The following is a 19,214-nucleotide window of genomic DNA, read 5'->3' as shown; positions in this document are numbered from 1 at the left end:
CATAAGAAAGCAGGCTGAGCAGGGGCCAGGGGAGCAAGCCTGTAAGCAGCGTTCCTCCATGGCCTGTGCTCCAGCTCCTGCCCTGAGTTCCTACCTTGGGCTCCCTGATGAACTGCGACCTGGGAGTTGTAAGACAAATAAACCCTTTCCTCCCCAAGTTGGTACTGGTCAGAGTGTTTTGTCACAGCAAGAGAGAACAAACTAAGACAGAGAGGGAGGGTCAATTCATGTGTAAGATCATATTCCTTCCTCCACCACCTCTTTCAGGTTGTCATCAAGGCTTCAGGACAAGACAAAGCCCAGCCTCTTGCTCAGCAGGACACATATGGTGCTCTATTCTGAGTGTGTCCTGTGTTCCAGGTATTAGGCTCAGCAGAACATGAAATGTCAAAAGTAACCCTATGATATAGATAGGAAATTCCCACTTTCTTTTGGTTTCTTCTGGGTTTGTTAGAAACAAAGCCAGCTTGCCTGACCTTCTCATTCAAAGAACTTGAGACTACCTGTGACCTTTTCCCACTCCTTAGCTGGTAACACTATGAACAAAGGTGCCAACTCTATCAACTTCTTTACCTTCTCTCTACCTGGGAGGGAACCACATCTAATCTGAACAAATACTCTGAAAGGCAGAAAAGGCCATTTCTACCTTAGAGGGAAGGCAACTGAGATGTGAAGTAACCTGCTGAGGGCCATTTAGCAAGTGACACACCGAACGGCTAAGCCTGTATGTGCATGGCGTCACCACACTGCCACCCTGGCCTCACAATACCAGTCCCCTCCTCACTTCAGGTCACAGCCCCGACTAGCAAGTTCCACCTTTCTTTTGCCAAGTAATCTTTCTTCCCTATATCTCTGTGATTTAGTTATATCATCGGATTTTCTACCTGAAGCATGAAAAGGGAACAGCTCTTCCTTGAAGAGAGGCTATGCTTACAATTCCTTCCCTCCCTCCCTCCTTTTTTGAGACAGGGTTTTATTATGTAGTGCTCATTGGCCTTGAACTCCATATATAGACCAGGTTGGCTTCAAGCTCACAAGAGATTTGCCTGTGTCTGCCTCCCAAGTACTGGAATTAAAGGCCTGAACTACCACATTACTTTTTGTTTTGTTTTGAGTCAAGGTCTCCCTAGTAGACCCAGTTGGCCTGAAACTCCCTATGTAGACCAGGCTGGCCTCAATATCACAGAGATTTGTCTGCTTCTGCCTCTGGAGTACTGTGATTAAAGGCTCATGCCACTATGCCCAGCCAATTAGAATATTTCTTAAGTTATAGGTTGTTCTCAAGTAAGAAACTGAGTCTATACATTTATTCACTTATACAAGGATGCTGATTACAGTTAAATTCAAAGTAGAAACAACCCAAAAAGCTATGAAGAGGTAGGGGTGTGTGTGTGTGTGTGTGTGTGTGTGTGTGTGTGTGTTTTGGGGTTTGGTTTGTTTCTGTTTTTGAGACAAGGTTTCATGTATCCCAGGCTAGTCTTGAACTTGCTGAGAATGACTTTAGACTTCTAATCCTTGGGGACTGGAGCGATGGCTCAGTGGTTAAGAGTACTTGCTGCTCTTGTGGAGGACCCAGGTTCAGTTCCCAGCACTCACATCAGGTGGCTCACAACTGCCTGCAACTCTAGCTGCAGGGGATCTGATGCCCTTTTATAGCTTCCATGGGCACTGCAATCATGTTGGTATGTGCACACACACTCTACACATACACACGTGCACACGTATGCATTTAGGCATACAAACATATGCATAAAGAAACAAATCTTTTTTTTTTTTCAGTCTTTTCGAGACAGGGTCTCCTTGTAGCTCCAGCTGTCCTGGAACTCCTTATGTAGACCAGGCTGGCCTTGAACTCACAGAGATCTGCCTGCCTCTGCCTCCGAGTACTGGGCGCCACCACGCCCGGCTAGAAACAAATCTTTAAAAAAATAAAAAGACAGTAATGAAAAGGAATAAATTATTGACCTAGTCTCAAGAATGACTGTCAAATATACTGGAGTTCCTGGCTAGCTGGGGCTATAATCTTTTTTTACATTTTTTTTTTTTTCAGTCTCTTTTGAGACAGGGTCTCCCTGTAGTGGGGCTAGTCTGGAACTCACTATGTAGACCAGACTGGCCTTGAACTCAGAGATCTGCCTGCTTTTGCTCGGATTAAAGACATGCACCACCATGCTCGATTCTTTTTTTACATTTTTTTTCCTTGTGAATGTTTTGACTTTAATTTTTTAAAATTTACTTTTATTTTATGTATATGAGTGTTTTGCTTACATGAATGTAAGTGCACCAAGCGCATACAATGCCCATGGAGCCAGAAGAGGTGTCGGATCCCCTGGAACTGGAGTTACAGATGGCTGCTAGCTGCCATGTGGGTGCGTGGAACCTGAACTCAGGTCCTCCGCAAAAGCAGCCAGTGCTCTTAACCACTGAGCCATCTCTCCAGCTCCCAACCTGTCATATCTACTTTTTAGGAGCTTATCATTCTCCTTTTCACAGAGAAAGAAATCATTGCACAGACAACACAGAAGTTATGAAGTTCTAGGCAAATAGCTGAGGCAGCCAAGCTGAGAGCAGATGCTCGGGTTGTGGATCTCTGTTCTAAGAATATTCTTCCAAACAAAAGGTCTGAACTCACAAGCCAACATTCGGAACTTCATGTGAGGCAAAGAAACTGTAAAGGGACAAAAACCATGGAAGATTCTATGGGAGAAAGTAGTGGGAAAATCACGACAGGCTGAGTGCTGCATCTTTAATATTTATAGCTTCTGTTGGTATTTAAAGATCCTTCTAACTGGGGAAATTTGTCTCATAAACTAAAATTCACTCCCATTCTGCATGAGGGTGGGATAATCTTTAAGAAATTTTGAAAATCAGAATTTATACTTTAAAACAGTTACCTTGACTTAAAGTACTGAAAAGGTGGTATGACTTATGATCATTTATTATATAGATGCTTCAATAGCTTTGGCTTGAATAAAGGGTAATTTATTTGAGAAACTGGTTTAAACATTAGTCTTTCAAAATACATGTTCAAAGAACAGCTTATTTACTCTAGGAATTAAACACAGGCTGAGTCAAACACACCTGATTAAGAATCAAGGTGTCACCAGGCGTGGTGGCACACGTCTGTAGTCCCAGCACTTGGGAGGCAGAGAGAGGCAGGTGGATCTCTGAGTTCAAGGCCAGTCTGGTCTACATAGTGAGTTCCAGGACAGCTGGGGCTAGAGGGAGACCCTGTCTCAAAAAAAAAGAATCAAGGTGTCAGCACACCTTTAATCCTAGCACTCAGGAGGCAGAGGCAGGTGGAACTCATTATGTAGACCAGCCTAGCCTTGAACTCAGAGATCTGCCTGCCTCTGCCTCTTGAGTGCTGGGATTAAAGGCGTGCACCACCACACCCGGCCTCTTACACCATTTCATCTGAAAAACCCAACAAGCTATTTCACACAAAGAACACAACAAAGTCTTCTCAAAAGCCGGAACGCTTTACACACATCGTACCCTGTCGTTTTGTCTAGCTGCTTGCCCTCTACACTCTCCTCTGTTCACTGTGCTCCTGTCCCACAGTGTCCTCAGAGGATCTCTGGGCTATCCCAAACACTTCCACCTCTGGGCCTCTGCACGGTTGGGGATGACACAGCCAGTGAACCCATCAAGTTTTCTGTTCTAATGTTACCTTCCCCTGCTCCCCAAGTTAGAGTTCCCCTGGTATAACCCCTAGCCATTCACTCAGGAGTTCCTCTTCAACTTCTGTCTAAATTGCTATATTACATGTTTGTCTTGTTTTAAGACAAGGTCTCACTACCTAGCCCAGGTTGGACTTAAACTTGTGATCTTCTTGTCTCATCTACCAAGTGCTGAGATTACGGGCACACTACCACGTCCAGCTCCATATTTGTAATTTTCCATTTATTTGCTTTTGGCCATCTACTTTTTAAATTTTATTTTATTTTATTTTTATTTTTTAAAATATTTTATTTATTTTTATTTTATGTGTATGAGTGTATTGCCTACATGTAGGTAAGTGCACCCATGTTGAGGACAGAAGAGGCTATTGGATCCACTGGAACTGGAGTTACAGTCAATTGTTAGCTGCAATGTGGGTCAGTCAGTCAGTCAAATACATTCACTTCATTTCATTGCCACCACTCTGACTCTAGTCATAACCTTTCAGTGTTCTGACTTCCACAGAGCCTCCAATCTGTTGATTTACTTCCTTGCCTTCCTGCAATTCCAAGTAGCAGCAACAGAGGTCTTTGAAACCTAAATTGGGTCTTTGTACTCCTCTCTTCAAAGTCTCAAAAGTTTCTAACCGCACATGGACTTGTGAACAGTCTGGCCTCTCAGCAGCACCACTCTCCCTTATCCATTTGCTGTATCCACAAGCCTTGCTCTGAGCTCCTCCAATGTGCCTCAGTGTTTGCCACCCAAGGTCTTTGCATATGCAGTTCTCACCTCTACTTCAGTCTGCACTCAGCAGAAGTCTCTTGTTTAAGTAGCTTGTCCCCTTATGGTCTATATTTCATTGTCTGGCTGTTTCCTTTGTAATTTCTATCTTGTTTTTTGTTTCTTCACTATTACAATATAAGTTCCATAAGGAGTACTTCTCTCTGGAAATGTCCAACAAGTACTAACTGCAGGTCTCCATGCTGCAGGACCTGCCATCCCAACATTCCTCCTCCCTGCCCTACCTGCAGATGGAGGCGCTCCCAGAACAGACCTGAGACTTTGCTATGGCAGCTTGAGCTAAGATACCGCCAGTGAGACTGCTGCAGGCTCTGTGTGGCATGCCAAGTCTACATAGAAGGTGACACTGGCAGAGCATTCTCCACCAAGACCCTCTCCCGACCAGAAGTGCTCCAGGGCTTGTGGCTCTTCTCCAGCAGCTCTACGTGGGGGCTGAACACTCCTAGAGCACCAATCACTGCTAGGACACACCGAAATGACACAAACCACCTCTCAGCCAGCACGGGAAGGGGAGTGTGGCATCTTCCCTTCAGCAACCTAACTCCAACCTGCCTCCTCCATGCACTAAAACAGAGCAGCCAGACCCAGCAAGACATACAAACAACCTGTGCTTCTTTCAGAAAGACATCAGTGTTTCAGTTAGAAAATGGTTTTGGTTGGGGCTCATGATAGCACACACAGCATTCTTTCAGGAATCTTCCCGAGGGATTTCTGCCTAAGAGAGCGGGATTCTTTATTAAACCACTGTTATTTTTTTTAATAGGCATTTAAAAAGCCTCAGCTCCCCCTCAACCCCCATTCTCTAAATCTAGGCTCTAATTATAGACTAGGGTAAGGCAACAACTAGATAGTTTTAAGACATTTTGCTAGAAAATGACAACATTTAGTAGCTTATTTGCTTTTAAAAAATGAAACATTCAAGCCAGGCATGGTGGTGCAGGCCTGAAATCCCAGCACTTGGAAGACAGAGTCTGGACCATCAGGAATTCAAGGTCAGCAATTAGCTACATAGCAATGTCAAGACCAGTCTGAGCCACATGAGATCCTGTCTGAATCAAAAGAGAACATTCTGAATGTCTCTTTATTTACATAGACTCTGAATTACCAAATCAGTTACTTCAATAAGTTTATGGGAATTTCAAAGCATAATCTTTTAAACTTAGTGGGTTAAGGGGCTCAGCAGTTAAGAGCACCTACTGCTCTTGCAGAGGACCCAGGTTCAGTTCCCAGCACTCAAGTTGGGCAGCTTACAACTGCCTATAAATCCACCTCCAGTAGATCTGACACTCTTCTGAGCTCCACAGGCACCTGCACTCATATGCACATACCCCCTGCCTCATATACACATAATTTTTAAGAAATCTTAAGAACAAAAACCTTCTGTGGTTTAAAAGTAAAAGTTTCTTGTCTATTTTAGAGGGAAAAATAACAGAGGTAGTTGGCAGCAGGCTGCCAGAGCTCATGTGTACAAAGAGGAGAAATAACTGTGCAAACTGTCAAAGGTCTAAGGTTTCATTACAGAGGGGCAGGACTAGCATTTCATGACTGGAACAATCAAAGCTGCTCTGAAATGGAGTCCGGATACCATACCAGGCTCAAAGGCCACAGGATACTTAAGCTCAAAAGATGCTCTACCATTTTAAAATTTGTTACTAAATACTGATCAATACCGCACTAAATGTAAGAGGGCAAATGGCCAGAAAAGGAGACCCTCCAAAGTATATTCTTTTTATGAATTTATTTATTTTAAATATTTTACAATTTTTACTTTATGTATATGCATGTATTGCCTGCATGTGTGTAAGTGCACCCATGCTGTGCAATGCCTGCAGAGGTCAGAGGCATCGGATCCCCTAAAACTAAAGTCAAGGATGGTTGTTAGCTGCCATGTAGGTGCTAGGAATCAAACCCAGGTCCTCTACAAGAGCAACCACTTCCCTTAACCGAGTCATCTCTCTAGGCCCTGGATTTATTTGTTTTGCCTGACTGTGTAAGTGCACCTGTGTTGCGCAATGCCCACAGAGGTCAGAAGAGGGCGTTTGGTCCCCCAGAACTGGAGTTAGTCGCCATGTGGGTGCTGGGAACTGAACCCAAATCCTCTGCAAGAGCAGCCAGTGCTCTTAACCACTGAATCATCTCTCCAGTTCCCAAAGTATAATACTCTGAGAGCCCTAAAACAGTATTAACATGTAAGATTACCATTTATGCATACTTCCAATAATTTTAAATTATTTGTTTATTTAGAATCAGGGTCTCCCTGTAGCCCCAGATGCCCTGGAACACACTACGTAGGCTAGGATGACCTCAAATTCAGAGAGATCCACCTACCTCTGCATTGGGATAAAAGGTGTGGCTCCAACAATTTTAATACAGAAATTTTGCACAAAACCCAGCTCTGCCCATGAGTACCCTATCTATACAGTCCCCCTTTGTCTGCTTACTGTAGGGTAGCAGAAAGCTTTGGGGAGGCAAAATGTAGCATCTTCTCAGAACCAGGTTTAAGCTTTTGGTCATAGCTTCCCAGCAGGGATTACATAAACTAGCTTTCCCAGCCTTTAAAAGACAGAGTCACCTAGTCCTACTCCATACAGCAACTTGCTCACACACTGAGAACTGATGACTGTGCCAGGAAATGAAGCTTCTGTCTCTCTAGAAAGCCATGCTGAGGCCGGGCTTGGTGGTGCCTGCCTTTAATCCCAGTAGTCAAGAGGCAGTGGCAGGCAAATCTCTGTGAGTTCCAGGCCAGCCTGGTTGGTCTACAAAGTGAGTTCTAGGCCAGCTGGGGCTACAGGGAGACCCTGTCTCAAAAAAAAAAAAAGGGGGGGGCTATGCTAACTCCAACCTAGAAACCCAACTAATAAGGCAGGACCAAATGAACAGGGATGTGCTCAAGGAAAACCCAAGTCTCCTTGCTCTTGATACTGAGTTCCAACCTTCAAAAGCCAATGAAGAGCATTTGGGGAAAAGCCTGACAGTGAATCTAGCCAAACATCCAATCTTCTGACTGATGCTTCAAATTGTCCTGTCTCATTAGTGCAAAAACAACTGTTTTTTTTAAAGAAAGACTAAATCAAAAGGAAGAAAGAATCTAGTTCATTTTCTGCCAGATTCCTGGCATAGTGGGACTGTGCAGGGATCTACCTACTATGGAATCTTCCCACACTCCTGAGCTGTCAAGAGTAACTAGCAGAGGCATGTCCATACACTCCCCATATATCTGAGTTGGCAAGAACAAAAGTTATTCAGAAACCTCAGCCCTGGGACAATAGCTTCTGTCAGTCGACAACAGTTCTCATGACTTTCTGCTCTTCAGCTTCATTCCAAACAGCCTATCACACCTGTGTAAGTACTTGAGAAAACCACACAAATGAATTCACACAGTGGCACAGTGACTTTGGATGAGTACCAATACTAATAGTACAATGCAGTGTTTTTAATGCAAAGACTTAGGTACACATATTACTCTAAGCAGTTACAGATCTGAGATCAGGGGCACCAGTAACCTATGCTTGAGACCAACACCAAAAAGGATCAGGCAAAGTTTACATGCCGAGGAGTTCTCTGGTAAGAAGTCAGAAATTTCTTCCCTACCTGAAGCCAAAGGTCGAATCCACTCTTTGCTATTCAGGTCGAGTCTCCAGAGATCATTGAAGGCAGCATTACAGCTGCTCTGGGTGCAGCCTCCAAACACATACATAGACTGATTTGCATCATAATAGCATGCACCTAGGGAAAAAGTAAACAAGTAATTGCAGTATAATCTTGATGCAACTTAACCATGGCCCATATTTTTTCAAAACTTAAATATTCTAGATATTCAGCAACTGTGACCAGGGACCAAATTTCTATATCCAGTCTTTTGTCTTCAGATGGATCAGATGGAGCACAGTATCCTTTAAAGGAAGGCCCAGAGAAACTCTATGAAAGTTTTCTTTCTGAGTACAGTAAGAAAACCAGCAATAATTACTGAGAGAGATGACATAATCCCAAGAAAAGCACACAGGAATTCAGATTATGGGTGTTCAATGAGAGAGATTTCAGTCCAGCTACACAATTAATCAAAATCCACATCTTTGGGGGCTGGAGAGAGTTTAGTGGTTAAGAGCACTGGCTGCTCTTGCAGAGGACCCAGGTTCAATTCCCAGCACCCACATGGCAACTAATGACTGTCCTTAACTCTAGTTCCAGGGGAGCTGACACCCTCTTCTGACTGCCATGGGCACTGCATGACACAGGGGGAACCTACACAAATGCAGGCAATATGCTCATACACATAAAATAAAATAAATAAAATTTTTAAAATCTGCATCTTCATCCTCTGAGCAAGGTAAAAGCAGTGTTAACAGAGTCCTCTATCCTCCTGCTAATTCTCCTCTAATGTTTATATTTCAAAGGAAACCTGAAGCATAAATCTTCATATGGAACATAGCCACAACTGTGAAAGCAATTTTAGTCAGACCATTGAAAGCCACACAGAGACACCAGATTAAATAAAACAGCATGGATTTTGTGAATTGAAAAGTGCAAGAAACTCAGGAGCAGTCCAAACCCAAAGCAAGAGAAGGAACAGTGCAGTCACTACAGGCCCCTGGGCATGCTGGTTAGTGACGATTAATATAGAAAAGAAAGAAACATTTACAAAAAAACAAAGATGCAGAGAAGAGCATCGTTTATTAGATGGTGAGACACACATCATCAGGAGCATTCCTAAAAAAAAAAGAGGCAAGGGAAAGGGCCTCTCTAAAACCAGACAGCCCAATGCCAGAATTCCACTGAGAGCTGAGCATCTCTGGTTTCTCACTGTCAACTCACTCAGCCTCTCCTTCAGAACAGGTCCACACTCCCTGCAGTCCTACATTCACCACCTTTAGATCCCAGGAGGGGGTGAAATGAGGTTTTCCTTTGTGCCCATATTATGCCATACAGCCAGTGGTGGGGGGAGGCCCTCAATTTTCATTTGAAATCAACAGTTGAGTGCCACACAACAGGAAGGACAAGGGGATGAAATCCAGAGCTTTGAGACACTATGCTTGATTTCTATCCTAGTCACTTTCTATTACAATTATAAACACTGTGACCAAAACCAGTTTGGGAAGGAAAGGTTTTAGTTTATCTTGCATCTCTCAGGTCAGTCATCACAAGGGAAGTCAGAGCAAAAACTCAGGGCAGGAACCTGGAGTCAGGAGATGAAGCACAGACCACAGAGGTACACTACTAGGCTTGCTTCTCTGGCTGGTGCTCAGCCTACTTTCTTATACAATCCAGGACCACCTGCCCAGGAGTCGCACCACCCACAGTGGGCTGGGTCCTCTACATTACTCAACATAGGGCAAACTAATGGGGGAAATTCCTCAGTTGAGGTTCACTCTATTCAGATGCATCAAATTGACAACTGAAGCTATCCAACACATCCTCAGTGGTCACCCAGCTATTTGTGGGTCCAGTTCAGTTTCACATACCACTATGTTCAAGATCACTTTTGAATTACGATGCCACTTACTCTAGTTCAGAAAAGAAGCAATGCTACTGCACCGGCTCACCCAGTGCCACTGTGAGAATGACCTCTGCAGCACACACTAGCACTGGGAGCAGCCCTCGGTCTCTTATCTCTACCCAGCTCTCAGGCCCTGTAAGCCATCTCAACACCCAAGCTGTCCTCGGACTTCACAAAGTACTCTGGCATATGTGCTCACATGCATGTACGTATACACACACACACACACACACACACACACACAAAGAAGAACCAACAGCTAGTTTGTTACCCTGTTTCTCACATATAAACTTCCAGCAGCTGCTTCCTTCATGTAGCAACAGAGCAGACAGCCTTTATTTTTTCAAAGAGATAGCAAACATTCTTCTCCTCTATTTGGATTGAAAACCCAGCCAGCAGTTGGGCCCCATGAGGTCTTTCACATGTATTTTAATCCTACACTAAAATAGGGCAATCCACATTTTCCTCCTTCTCTTTGAGCAAACAAAGGTTTCTGGAACAGGAACACACAGCCTAAAATCACGACATTGAAACAGCAAATTCTACACACAACTGGTCATTTTTAATGACCACAGTCAAGTATCAGTGAAGCTGGAAGAGGTTAGAACTCAAGACATAATGGAACGAGAGAATACCACACAGCTGGACATGGTGTATACCTCTATCCCAGCACCCTTAGGGAGGTTGAGGCATGAAGACTGTCATTAAGTTCCAGGATAGCCTGCTCTACATAGTGAATTCCAGGGCTACATAACAAGACTGTATCTCAAAAAGCCCAAAAGAAAACGGTATATTCAAATACTTTAATAAAGCATCCCATGACTTCTGTATACTACCTATTTTAGCTGAGGCACCTAGATGCTGACAGTAGTGGGAACACCCAAGTTCCAACAGGGTTTTCAAAAACTTAAGAATGTGAGCACTTTCCAGTACTTGCCTAGTCATTTTCCTTTTATTCAAGTTATCCACCCAAATAGGTTTTCCTTTCTGAACATCTAGGTCACTGGAATATGTCATACAGAAGTGTGGCTCACAGTACATTATATTTTACCAAGAAATATTGAAACTGTTTATTCCAAGTGTTAAATCTCTAAATTTACCAACAGAGCCCAGCATGGTGGCATATGCCTGTAATCCCAGAACTTGGGAAGCAGAGGCAGGTGGATCTCTGTAAGACTGAGGCCAGCATGGGCTACATAGGGAATTCCAGGCCAACCAAGACTACATAGTGGGACCCTGTCTCAAAAAACAAAATACCCAGGCGTGGTGGCGCATGCCTTTAATCCCAGTACTCGGAAGGCAAAGGCAGGCAGGTATCTGTGAGTTCAAGGCCAGCCTGGTCTACATAGTGAGTTCCAGGACAGCTGGAGCTACAGGGAGACCCTGTCTCAAAAAGACCAAAAAAATAAAATAAAATAAAGCAAAACAATCAAATTATTAACAGTCTCTATCAAAAGACAAGCCAAATATTTGTGATTTAACTGCACACACAAAAAACAGCTCTTCCAAGTTCAGGATACCTTTCTACTCTATTACAGTCACCCCAGGTACAAGATCTTCTAGGAATTCCAGATTTTTTAAGGTGCCTGGAGCATTTCCCAAATGTTCCCAGAGTGAGCTATGTACTCCAACACTTTTGGAGTTTTGATGTTAAATTCTCTCTTGCTTCCCTACCTGTCACCAGGGAAAGGTCCTGAGGCATTTATCCCATGCTGAAAGAGACTTTGTTGTCATGTGTCTCCCATCTACAAGCCACAACATATTTGATAAAGTCTGTAATTACATAACTCAGTAACAGGTGAGGGTAGTTCTTCAGCCTGGGCCTGACGACTCCTGCAGGAGCTGGATCAGCAGTATGTGGAATCACCTGACCATATCAGAAGCCTAAACACTACAGGCTTATGATGTTGGGGACTCAGTGGATCCCTGTAGCAATTTGAAAAGGATATTGCCCATTAACTAAGGCTAGCAAAAGATTAGACCAAGATAAGGAAAACTGGTGTTTTTACTTCAGCTGCCTTTTTGTCCCAGACCTTTTAAGTCTTTTTGAGACAGGGTCTTCCTGTAGTCACAACTGGCCTGGATTCACTATGGAGACCAGGCTGGCCCTGAACTCAGGGATCTGCCTGCCTCTGCCTCCCCAGGACTGGGATTAAAGGCGTGAGCCACCATGCCTGACTTGTCCCGGACTTTTAACACAGGAATGATCTTGTATTGGACATACATCTGCAAGTGTATATTGGCTTTTCTCAATTTTTATTACATTTATTGTGTATGTATATATTGTATATATAGGGGTACATGCGTGCCATGGCATGTGTGTGGAAGTCAGAGGACAACTTGCAGGAATTGGTTCTCTCTGTTGACCATGTGGGTCTAGGAACTGAACTCAGATTTGGCAACAAGCACTTGTACCCCGAGTCATCGTGTCCATCCATGTCTGTTGTGTTTAACCCTACAATCTTTACAGATACTAAAACTTATTCATATCAGTTATGAATTGGGTGCTATGAAAAAGTATTAAAATGTCTAAAACACGGAGCCTGTCCTCAGTACACAAGCTGTGGGGATGTCATCATCCTTCTACATTTTATAGCTTAAATATTTTCACAAGCGATTCCTCAATAATATTTCTCAGCCACTGTAAAATAAACAGAACTTGTCACATATATTACATATATTATTATATTATTACATATATTAAGATGGGTGAGATGGTCCAAGAAACTTGATTCCTGAATCCAAAGTTCTTTCCTCTGCTGATAACCATTCTCTTACAGACAGATAATAGATAACAGTGGACATGGCTGGTGGTGATTAGTAAAGGAAAATACAAGCAATGTCAGGGGAGAGGAAGAAAAGCAGAACTTGTTCTCTCCAGGGTGGCGAATTTGAGGGCATTTTAGGAACAATGTAGCCTTTTCTTTTTGGATAGGGGAATCAGATCTCTTGTAGCCTTTTCAATTTCATCCACAACAAGATGAAGAGAGAAGAGATGCCATTTAGAAACACACTGTGAGCTGGGGGACTTGCTCTGCTCTCATCTACCTTGCACGTGGCCTTGGGTTCAATCCACAAAAAGAGAATGTATTGGGATGGCTTACAGACAGTGTAACGATCAAATACAAATTGGAGTCACAGGAAAAAAGGAAAGGTTTGAGGGCAAACAAAAATTTGGTTTTGTTTTTTGTTGGTTTTATTTGTTTTGGGACAGAATATCAGGTAGCCCAGGAAAACCTCAAACTCACTACAAAGCCAGGGCTGGCCTTGAACTCTTGATCCTCCTGGCTCCACCACCAAAGTGCTGGGATCACAAGCATGCAGCACCACACCTGGCTTTGGCTTTTGACAGGAACTGAGTATTGAATCCAATACTTGACGCCTATGTATTTAAGACAACGATGGCATTCACTAAAGGGAGGGAGAAAATCGGGGGGATGGGGGAGAACACTACTGAGTTCCACATTTAGCTTACTGAACATGAAACATCTAGCATCTCTCCATGGTAACAAGTGAAAAATTATAATTTGGATCTTGAGCTCAATATGAATTAGAGAAAAGAAAGAAAATCTGGGGATCAAGGATAGACACAGAATAGAAAATGGAAGGAGCCAAGGAGGAAAAAACTTAAAAGAATTCTTAGTTTTCTTTTTAAAAAATTTTAAATTCTATTTATTATTTATATATTTAGTGTGCATTTGTGTGTGTGTGCATGTTCATGCATGTACGAAGATGCGAGGGGCACATGACGAGATCATAGGACAACTTGTCAAGTGGGTCCTAGGGAATCAAATTCAGGTCATCCAATTTGATTGCAGGCGCCTTTACCCTCTCAACCATCTCAGAGGCCCCTTAATTCTTAGTTTTCAGTCTACTTTGCAAATTGCCCTTTCCCCTATAATGGTCAGTCAGCTAGACAGTATGTACAGATGAATGGAAGAAAATAACAGGAGACAGACCAGAAAAACAATGAGATTAAGACTTTTTAACAATATTACCTATTACGCACTTTCTTGGATTTCAAGTGTCACGAAGTGTGGCCCTTGCCAGAGGCTCAAAGTAACTGGGCCTCTGATCTCTAGGCTGGAACATCCAGAAACATGAATTAAATATGTAACTTCCTTTCAAAAGCTGATTGTCTCAAGTATTTCATTGTTGTGACACAAATCTGACTAATACACCTACATTTATTCAACTTCTTACTGTGAAACAGTCCTCAGCTGGGAAGTAGCTCAGTGGTAAAGTGCTTGCTTGCTTGCATGAGGCCCTGACTTCAGTCCTCAGCACTGTGAAAAACAACAGTCTTCAGAAAGCTTGCCTGTATCTCTTGTCTAATTATCTATAGGTAATAATATACAACAAATCAAGTATGGATCCGGATATAATTTCATCTATTCCAGTAATTCTAAATTATGGTCGGCAAACTCCTGAGAACAGTTGAGACCTTTTCAAAACTACTTTTTCTACAATAGCAGTAATAATAATACTTGCCCCCTTTTCTTTTACTTTTGAGACAGGGTTTTGCTATCTAGGCCAGGTTTGTCTCTGCTGTAATCGTGTAGGCGTGCACCAACACACCTGGGACACCTGCCTTCTTACTGTGCTGACAATGGCATTAACAGCTCAAAGCAACGAATGGTGGGAAAAACTGATGGAGACTCAGCATGAATCAAGGCAGTACCATTAAACTATACTTTTTTCTATTACATTTATTTACTATTTAAGGGCATACATGTGCCACAGTGGGCATGTGAAAGTCAAAAGACAACTTGTAGGAACTGATTCTCTCCTCCTCCCTGGAAAATGAACTCAGATCGTCAGGCTTGGTGGTAATGTCCCTTACCCACTGAGCCACCTCGCTAGTTCTGAACGCCCTTTAATAATCAGTGTCCTTCACTGCCATATACTCACAAACAAGTCTATTTTTTAATTCAGTGAGTCCCTGCACTGGTTTCCTGGATTTGCCCTCCTCCTCAGAGGTCCAGGAACCCACTGCTCTGGGCTGTTGAGAGCAATGCAAATAAAAATAGCACCTTGAGAGAGTTGAAAATCCCACAACAGTTTGGCCTGTTTCTTTGGTCTATTTAGATCCAATACAAAAACAATGAATGAACTACAATTAATACTGAACATCTCTGGATATGTGAGAGATTAATAAATGATCTGAGGCAGTTCACTGCTACTGTGACCCCCAATGATCCTCACTTCCTGGTACTTACAACCTGTGCCAATTGCTGTGTGATGACCATGAAAAAAAAAAAAAAACAAGGAAGAGATAAACCCATCCAGAGATTAGACTGTAAAAAATACTCTGGCTTGTCTCTCTGTCTCTATCTGTCTGTCTCCCTTCCCCCTCCCTGTCTCCTCCCCCTCTCTCCCCCCATTTCTCCCCCTCCCCCCTCTGTTCTATGATAACCAGCTGACAAGTCTGAACAGTTCCATGGAGAGGCTCGTATACTAGAAACCTGAGGCCTCTGCTGACAGCTACTTGAGCAAGCTTAGAAGCAGATCCCTAGTCAAGCCTTCAGGTGACCAAAGCCCTGGCTGACAGAAGATGGCAACTCTATTGAGACGCCCTAAACCAGAACTTCCCTGACAAAATACTCCCAAATTCCTCAACCTCAAGAACTCAGATAAGAAATATTGTTTTAAGCTGCTAAATTTGGGGATAAATTTTTAGGCAGCAATGATAACCAACACTTATCCCTTCCCACCAAAAGCTCAAAATATAAGGAAGGTCAAGGTGTGGTGGCACATAGCCTGAAATTACAGCCATCAAGAGGCTAAAGCAGAAAGATCATGAGTTCAAGGTCAATCTCAGCTTTGCAGCAGGGCTCTGTCATACAACAGAAATCTGTTTCCAAAAAAATAGGGGGGGGGGTAAACAAAAAAAGAACCTCAAAATAGAACTCCTTTTTCATTTTACATCCATATGAGGCTAGAAAGCTGGCTCAGTGGTTAAGTGCACTTGCTGCTTTTCCAGAGGGCCCAATTCCAGCTCCTAACACCCACAAAAGTGACTCACAACTGCCTGTAACTCCAGCTCCAGGTGATCTGATGCTCTTTTCTGACCTCCCAGGCACATGTGCACACACACCATATTCTCTCTCTCTCTCTCTCTCTCTCACACACACACACACACACACACACACACACACACACAAAGAGCATGTACTCACAAAGACAAATACACATATACCTAAATTTAAATTTTAAAAATTTTAAAAATTTAAAGAGTCATACATATAAACAAAAAAAAAAATGAATGTGAGTTAAAAATCAAATTATGGGGGCTGGAGTGATGGCTCAGTGGTTAAGAGCAATAGCTGTTCTTAAAGAGGATCAAGGTTCAGTTCCCAGCACTCACACAATGGCTAACAAAGCATCTGTCTCCAGTTCCAGGGGATCAGACACCTTCTTCTGCCTTCCATAGGCACTGCACACACATGCTGCACTTACACACATAAGCAAAACACTCACTTAAAACAAAAATAAAATTAAAAATAATATATTGGGCTGTAGAGATGGCTCAGCAATTAAGAGCACTGACTGTTCTTGCAGAGGACCCGGGTTCGATTCCCAGCACCCACGTGGTAGCTACAAACAATCCTAACTCCAGTTCTAGGGATCTGACACCCTCTTCTGACCTCCATGGGCATTGCATGACACTGGTGCATGGGTGCACTTACACACATGCAGGCAATACATTCACACACATAAAATAAAAATAACTAAAATATTTTTTAAAAGAAATATTAGTCTGCTTGTGGATAAGGAAAGAGGGAGGAAGGAGAAAATATGTATCAACTTGACATTAAGTAAGGATGTGTTTACACTTTTGTATTAAAGTGACGCGGTTAAGAGCACTGACTGCTCTTGCGGAGGACCCAGGTTCAATTCCCAGCACCCACATGGTGGCTACAAACCATTCTTAACTCCAGTTCCAGGGGAATCCAAAGCACTCTTCTGACCTCCGCGACATTTTATGACATGGGCACACTCACATACATGCAGGCAATACACTCATACACATAAGATAAAAATAGTAAATAAAACTTTTTTTTTTTTAAGTATTTTAGGGGCTGAGGCAGAGGCAGGTGGATCTCTGTGAGTTCAAGGCCAGCCTGGTCTACATACTGAGTTCCAGGCCAGCTGGGGCTACAAGGAAGCCCTGTCTCAAGACCAGGAAAAAAAAGAAAGAAAGAAAGAAAGAAAGCTCTCTACTGCTGCTCTAGGTATGTACTTCCTGTTGAGAAAACCTTTAGTGCCTGCTCGTTGCCTGTAAGATAAAATCTAAACAGTCTTATTTTCAGAACTCTCTTTAATGACCTGTGCCCTAAATTTACCACTTCATATCCCAGCTTTTCCCTTTTCTTCAAAAAAGTCACTCTGCTTGGCTTGATTTCTTCTGCCCTGGACTCTTCCCATCTACTTAGTTGAGCCCTACATCTCCTTGAAGACTCAGTTCAGGCTCTGACTCCTTTGTAACCCTTTTATCAGTCCTTCAGCCTGTAGGAATTTCCTATTTCGTACTTGCACAGGTGGTGTTATCTGGAAGGACATTTTGATTCCCTCCAGCCTCTCCTCTGTGTACCCTCCAGTAAGAGCAACCACAAGTACAGCTTGACTGCCTACAACATACCAGACCGTGATTTCATTTCTACAACTTTTATTATTATTATTTGTGTGTGCAGTGTGTGTACGTGGTATATGTATGTTGTACATGTGTTTGCACATGTGTAGGTGCTACACTTTACCACTCTTCACCTTTTTTGGGGGGTCTTTTTGAGACAAGGTCTCCCTATAGCCCCAGCTGGCCTTGAACTCATAGAGACAGGCCTGCCTCTGCCTCCCAAGTGCTGGGATCAAAGATGTGCGCCACCACACCTGACCTACACCTAGTTTTTATATGCGTGCTGGGAATTTGAACTCAAGTCTTCACGCTTGTATAGCAAGCACTTTACTTACAATCCATCTCTCTGACTCTCATTTTTGATGGAAAGATGAATCACTAATAGAGTAAGATAGCATCTACAAAAATCAAAAGTTAACTCCAGAATTTTTATTTTATTTTATTTTTGTCTTTTTGAGACAGGGTCTCCCTGTAGCCCCAGCTGTCCTGGAACTCACTATGTAAACCAGGCTGGCCTTGAACTCCCAGAGATAGGACTGCCTCTGCCTCCCAAGTGCTGGGATTAAAGGCATGTGCCACCAAGCCTGGCTAATTCTAGAATAATTTTTAAAATCTATAACATATATTTTCCATCCTTTTTCACTTACAACTATTAAAATTATTTATGTGTGTGTATATATAAACATTATTTATTTATTTATTTAAATATTTATGTAGGGGCTGGAGAGATGGATCAGCGGTTAAGAACACTGGGACCGGGGTTCAATTCCCAGCACCCACAGGGTGGCTGCAAACCATCCTTAACTCCAGTTCCAGGGGAATCCAACGCCCTCTTCTGACCTCTGAGGCATTGCACAACATAGGTGCACTCACTTACATGCAGGCAATACACTCATACACATAAAATTAAAAAAAAATATATTTTAAATATTTATGTAATTTTTTTGCTCATTTTTTGATAAAGGTATTCCTGTAGCCCCAGCTGACCTGGAACTTGCTATGTAGACCAGGCTGGCCTGGATTTTACAGCAATCCATCTGCCTGTTCTGGGATTTAATCCCAAGTGCTTGGATTAAAGGCATAAACCACCATGTCCTACCAAATTTTTATTTAATTAATTAATTAATTAATTAATTTGTCTTTTTGAGACAGGGTCTCCCCTGCAGCCCCAGCTGTCCTGGAACTCACTACGTAGACCAGGCTGGCCTTGAACTCACAGAGATCTGCCTGCCTCTGCCTCCCAAGCGCTGGGACTACAGGCATGCGCCACCACGCCCGGCTTAAATTTTATATTTTATAATCAGGATTCTTCATGATCAAAATTCTGTGTGACATCTGTCAAATATCGTATCTGCTGAGTATAAAATACCATTTTAAAATAGTTATCTTAAAATGGCCGGGCATGCTGGCACACATCTTTGATCCCAGCACTCGGGAGGCAGAAGCAGGTGGATCTTTTTGAGTTCTGAGTTCGAGGCCAGGCCAGCCTGGTCTACATAGCGAGTTCTAGGCCAGCTGGGGCTACAGGGAGACCCTGTCTCAAAAAAAAAAAAAAGTTATCCTAAGGTTTAGAGCTAGCTGGGTATGGTGGCGCATGCTTGGGAGGCAGATCTTTGTTGAGTT

The 19,214-nt window shown here is 42.9% G+C and overlaps 1 protein-coding gene across 2 annotated transcripts in view; it reads right to left on the bottom strand.

The window, feature by feature from the left end:
• The window catches only part of Fbxo42 (F-box protein 42), a 92,745-nt gene that overhangs the window by 27,783 nt on the left and 45,748 nt on the right, over positions 1-19,214 (bottom strand). For both annotated transcript variants that reach the window (XM_008822646.3, XM_029558401.1), the window contains exon 4: positions 8,056-8,190. In XM_008822646.3, the coding sequence (XP_008820868.1) occupies positions 8,056-8,190 (135 nt within the window). The remainder of the gene's footprint in view (positions 1-8,055; positions 8,191-19,214) is intronic.

Source organism: Nannospalax galili, unplaced genomic scaffold (genome assembly GCF_000622305.1).
Source record: "Nannospalax galili isolate Female #2095 unplaced genomic scaffold, S.galili_v1.0 scaffold548, whole genome shotgun sequence".
Classification (NCBI taxonomy): Eukaryota; Metazoa; Chordata; class Mammalia; order Rodentia; family Spalacidae; genus Nannospalax; species Nannospalax galili.
This window is presented reverse-complemented; position numbering and strand designations above follow the sequence as displayed.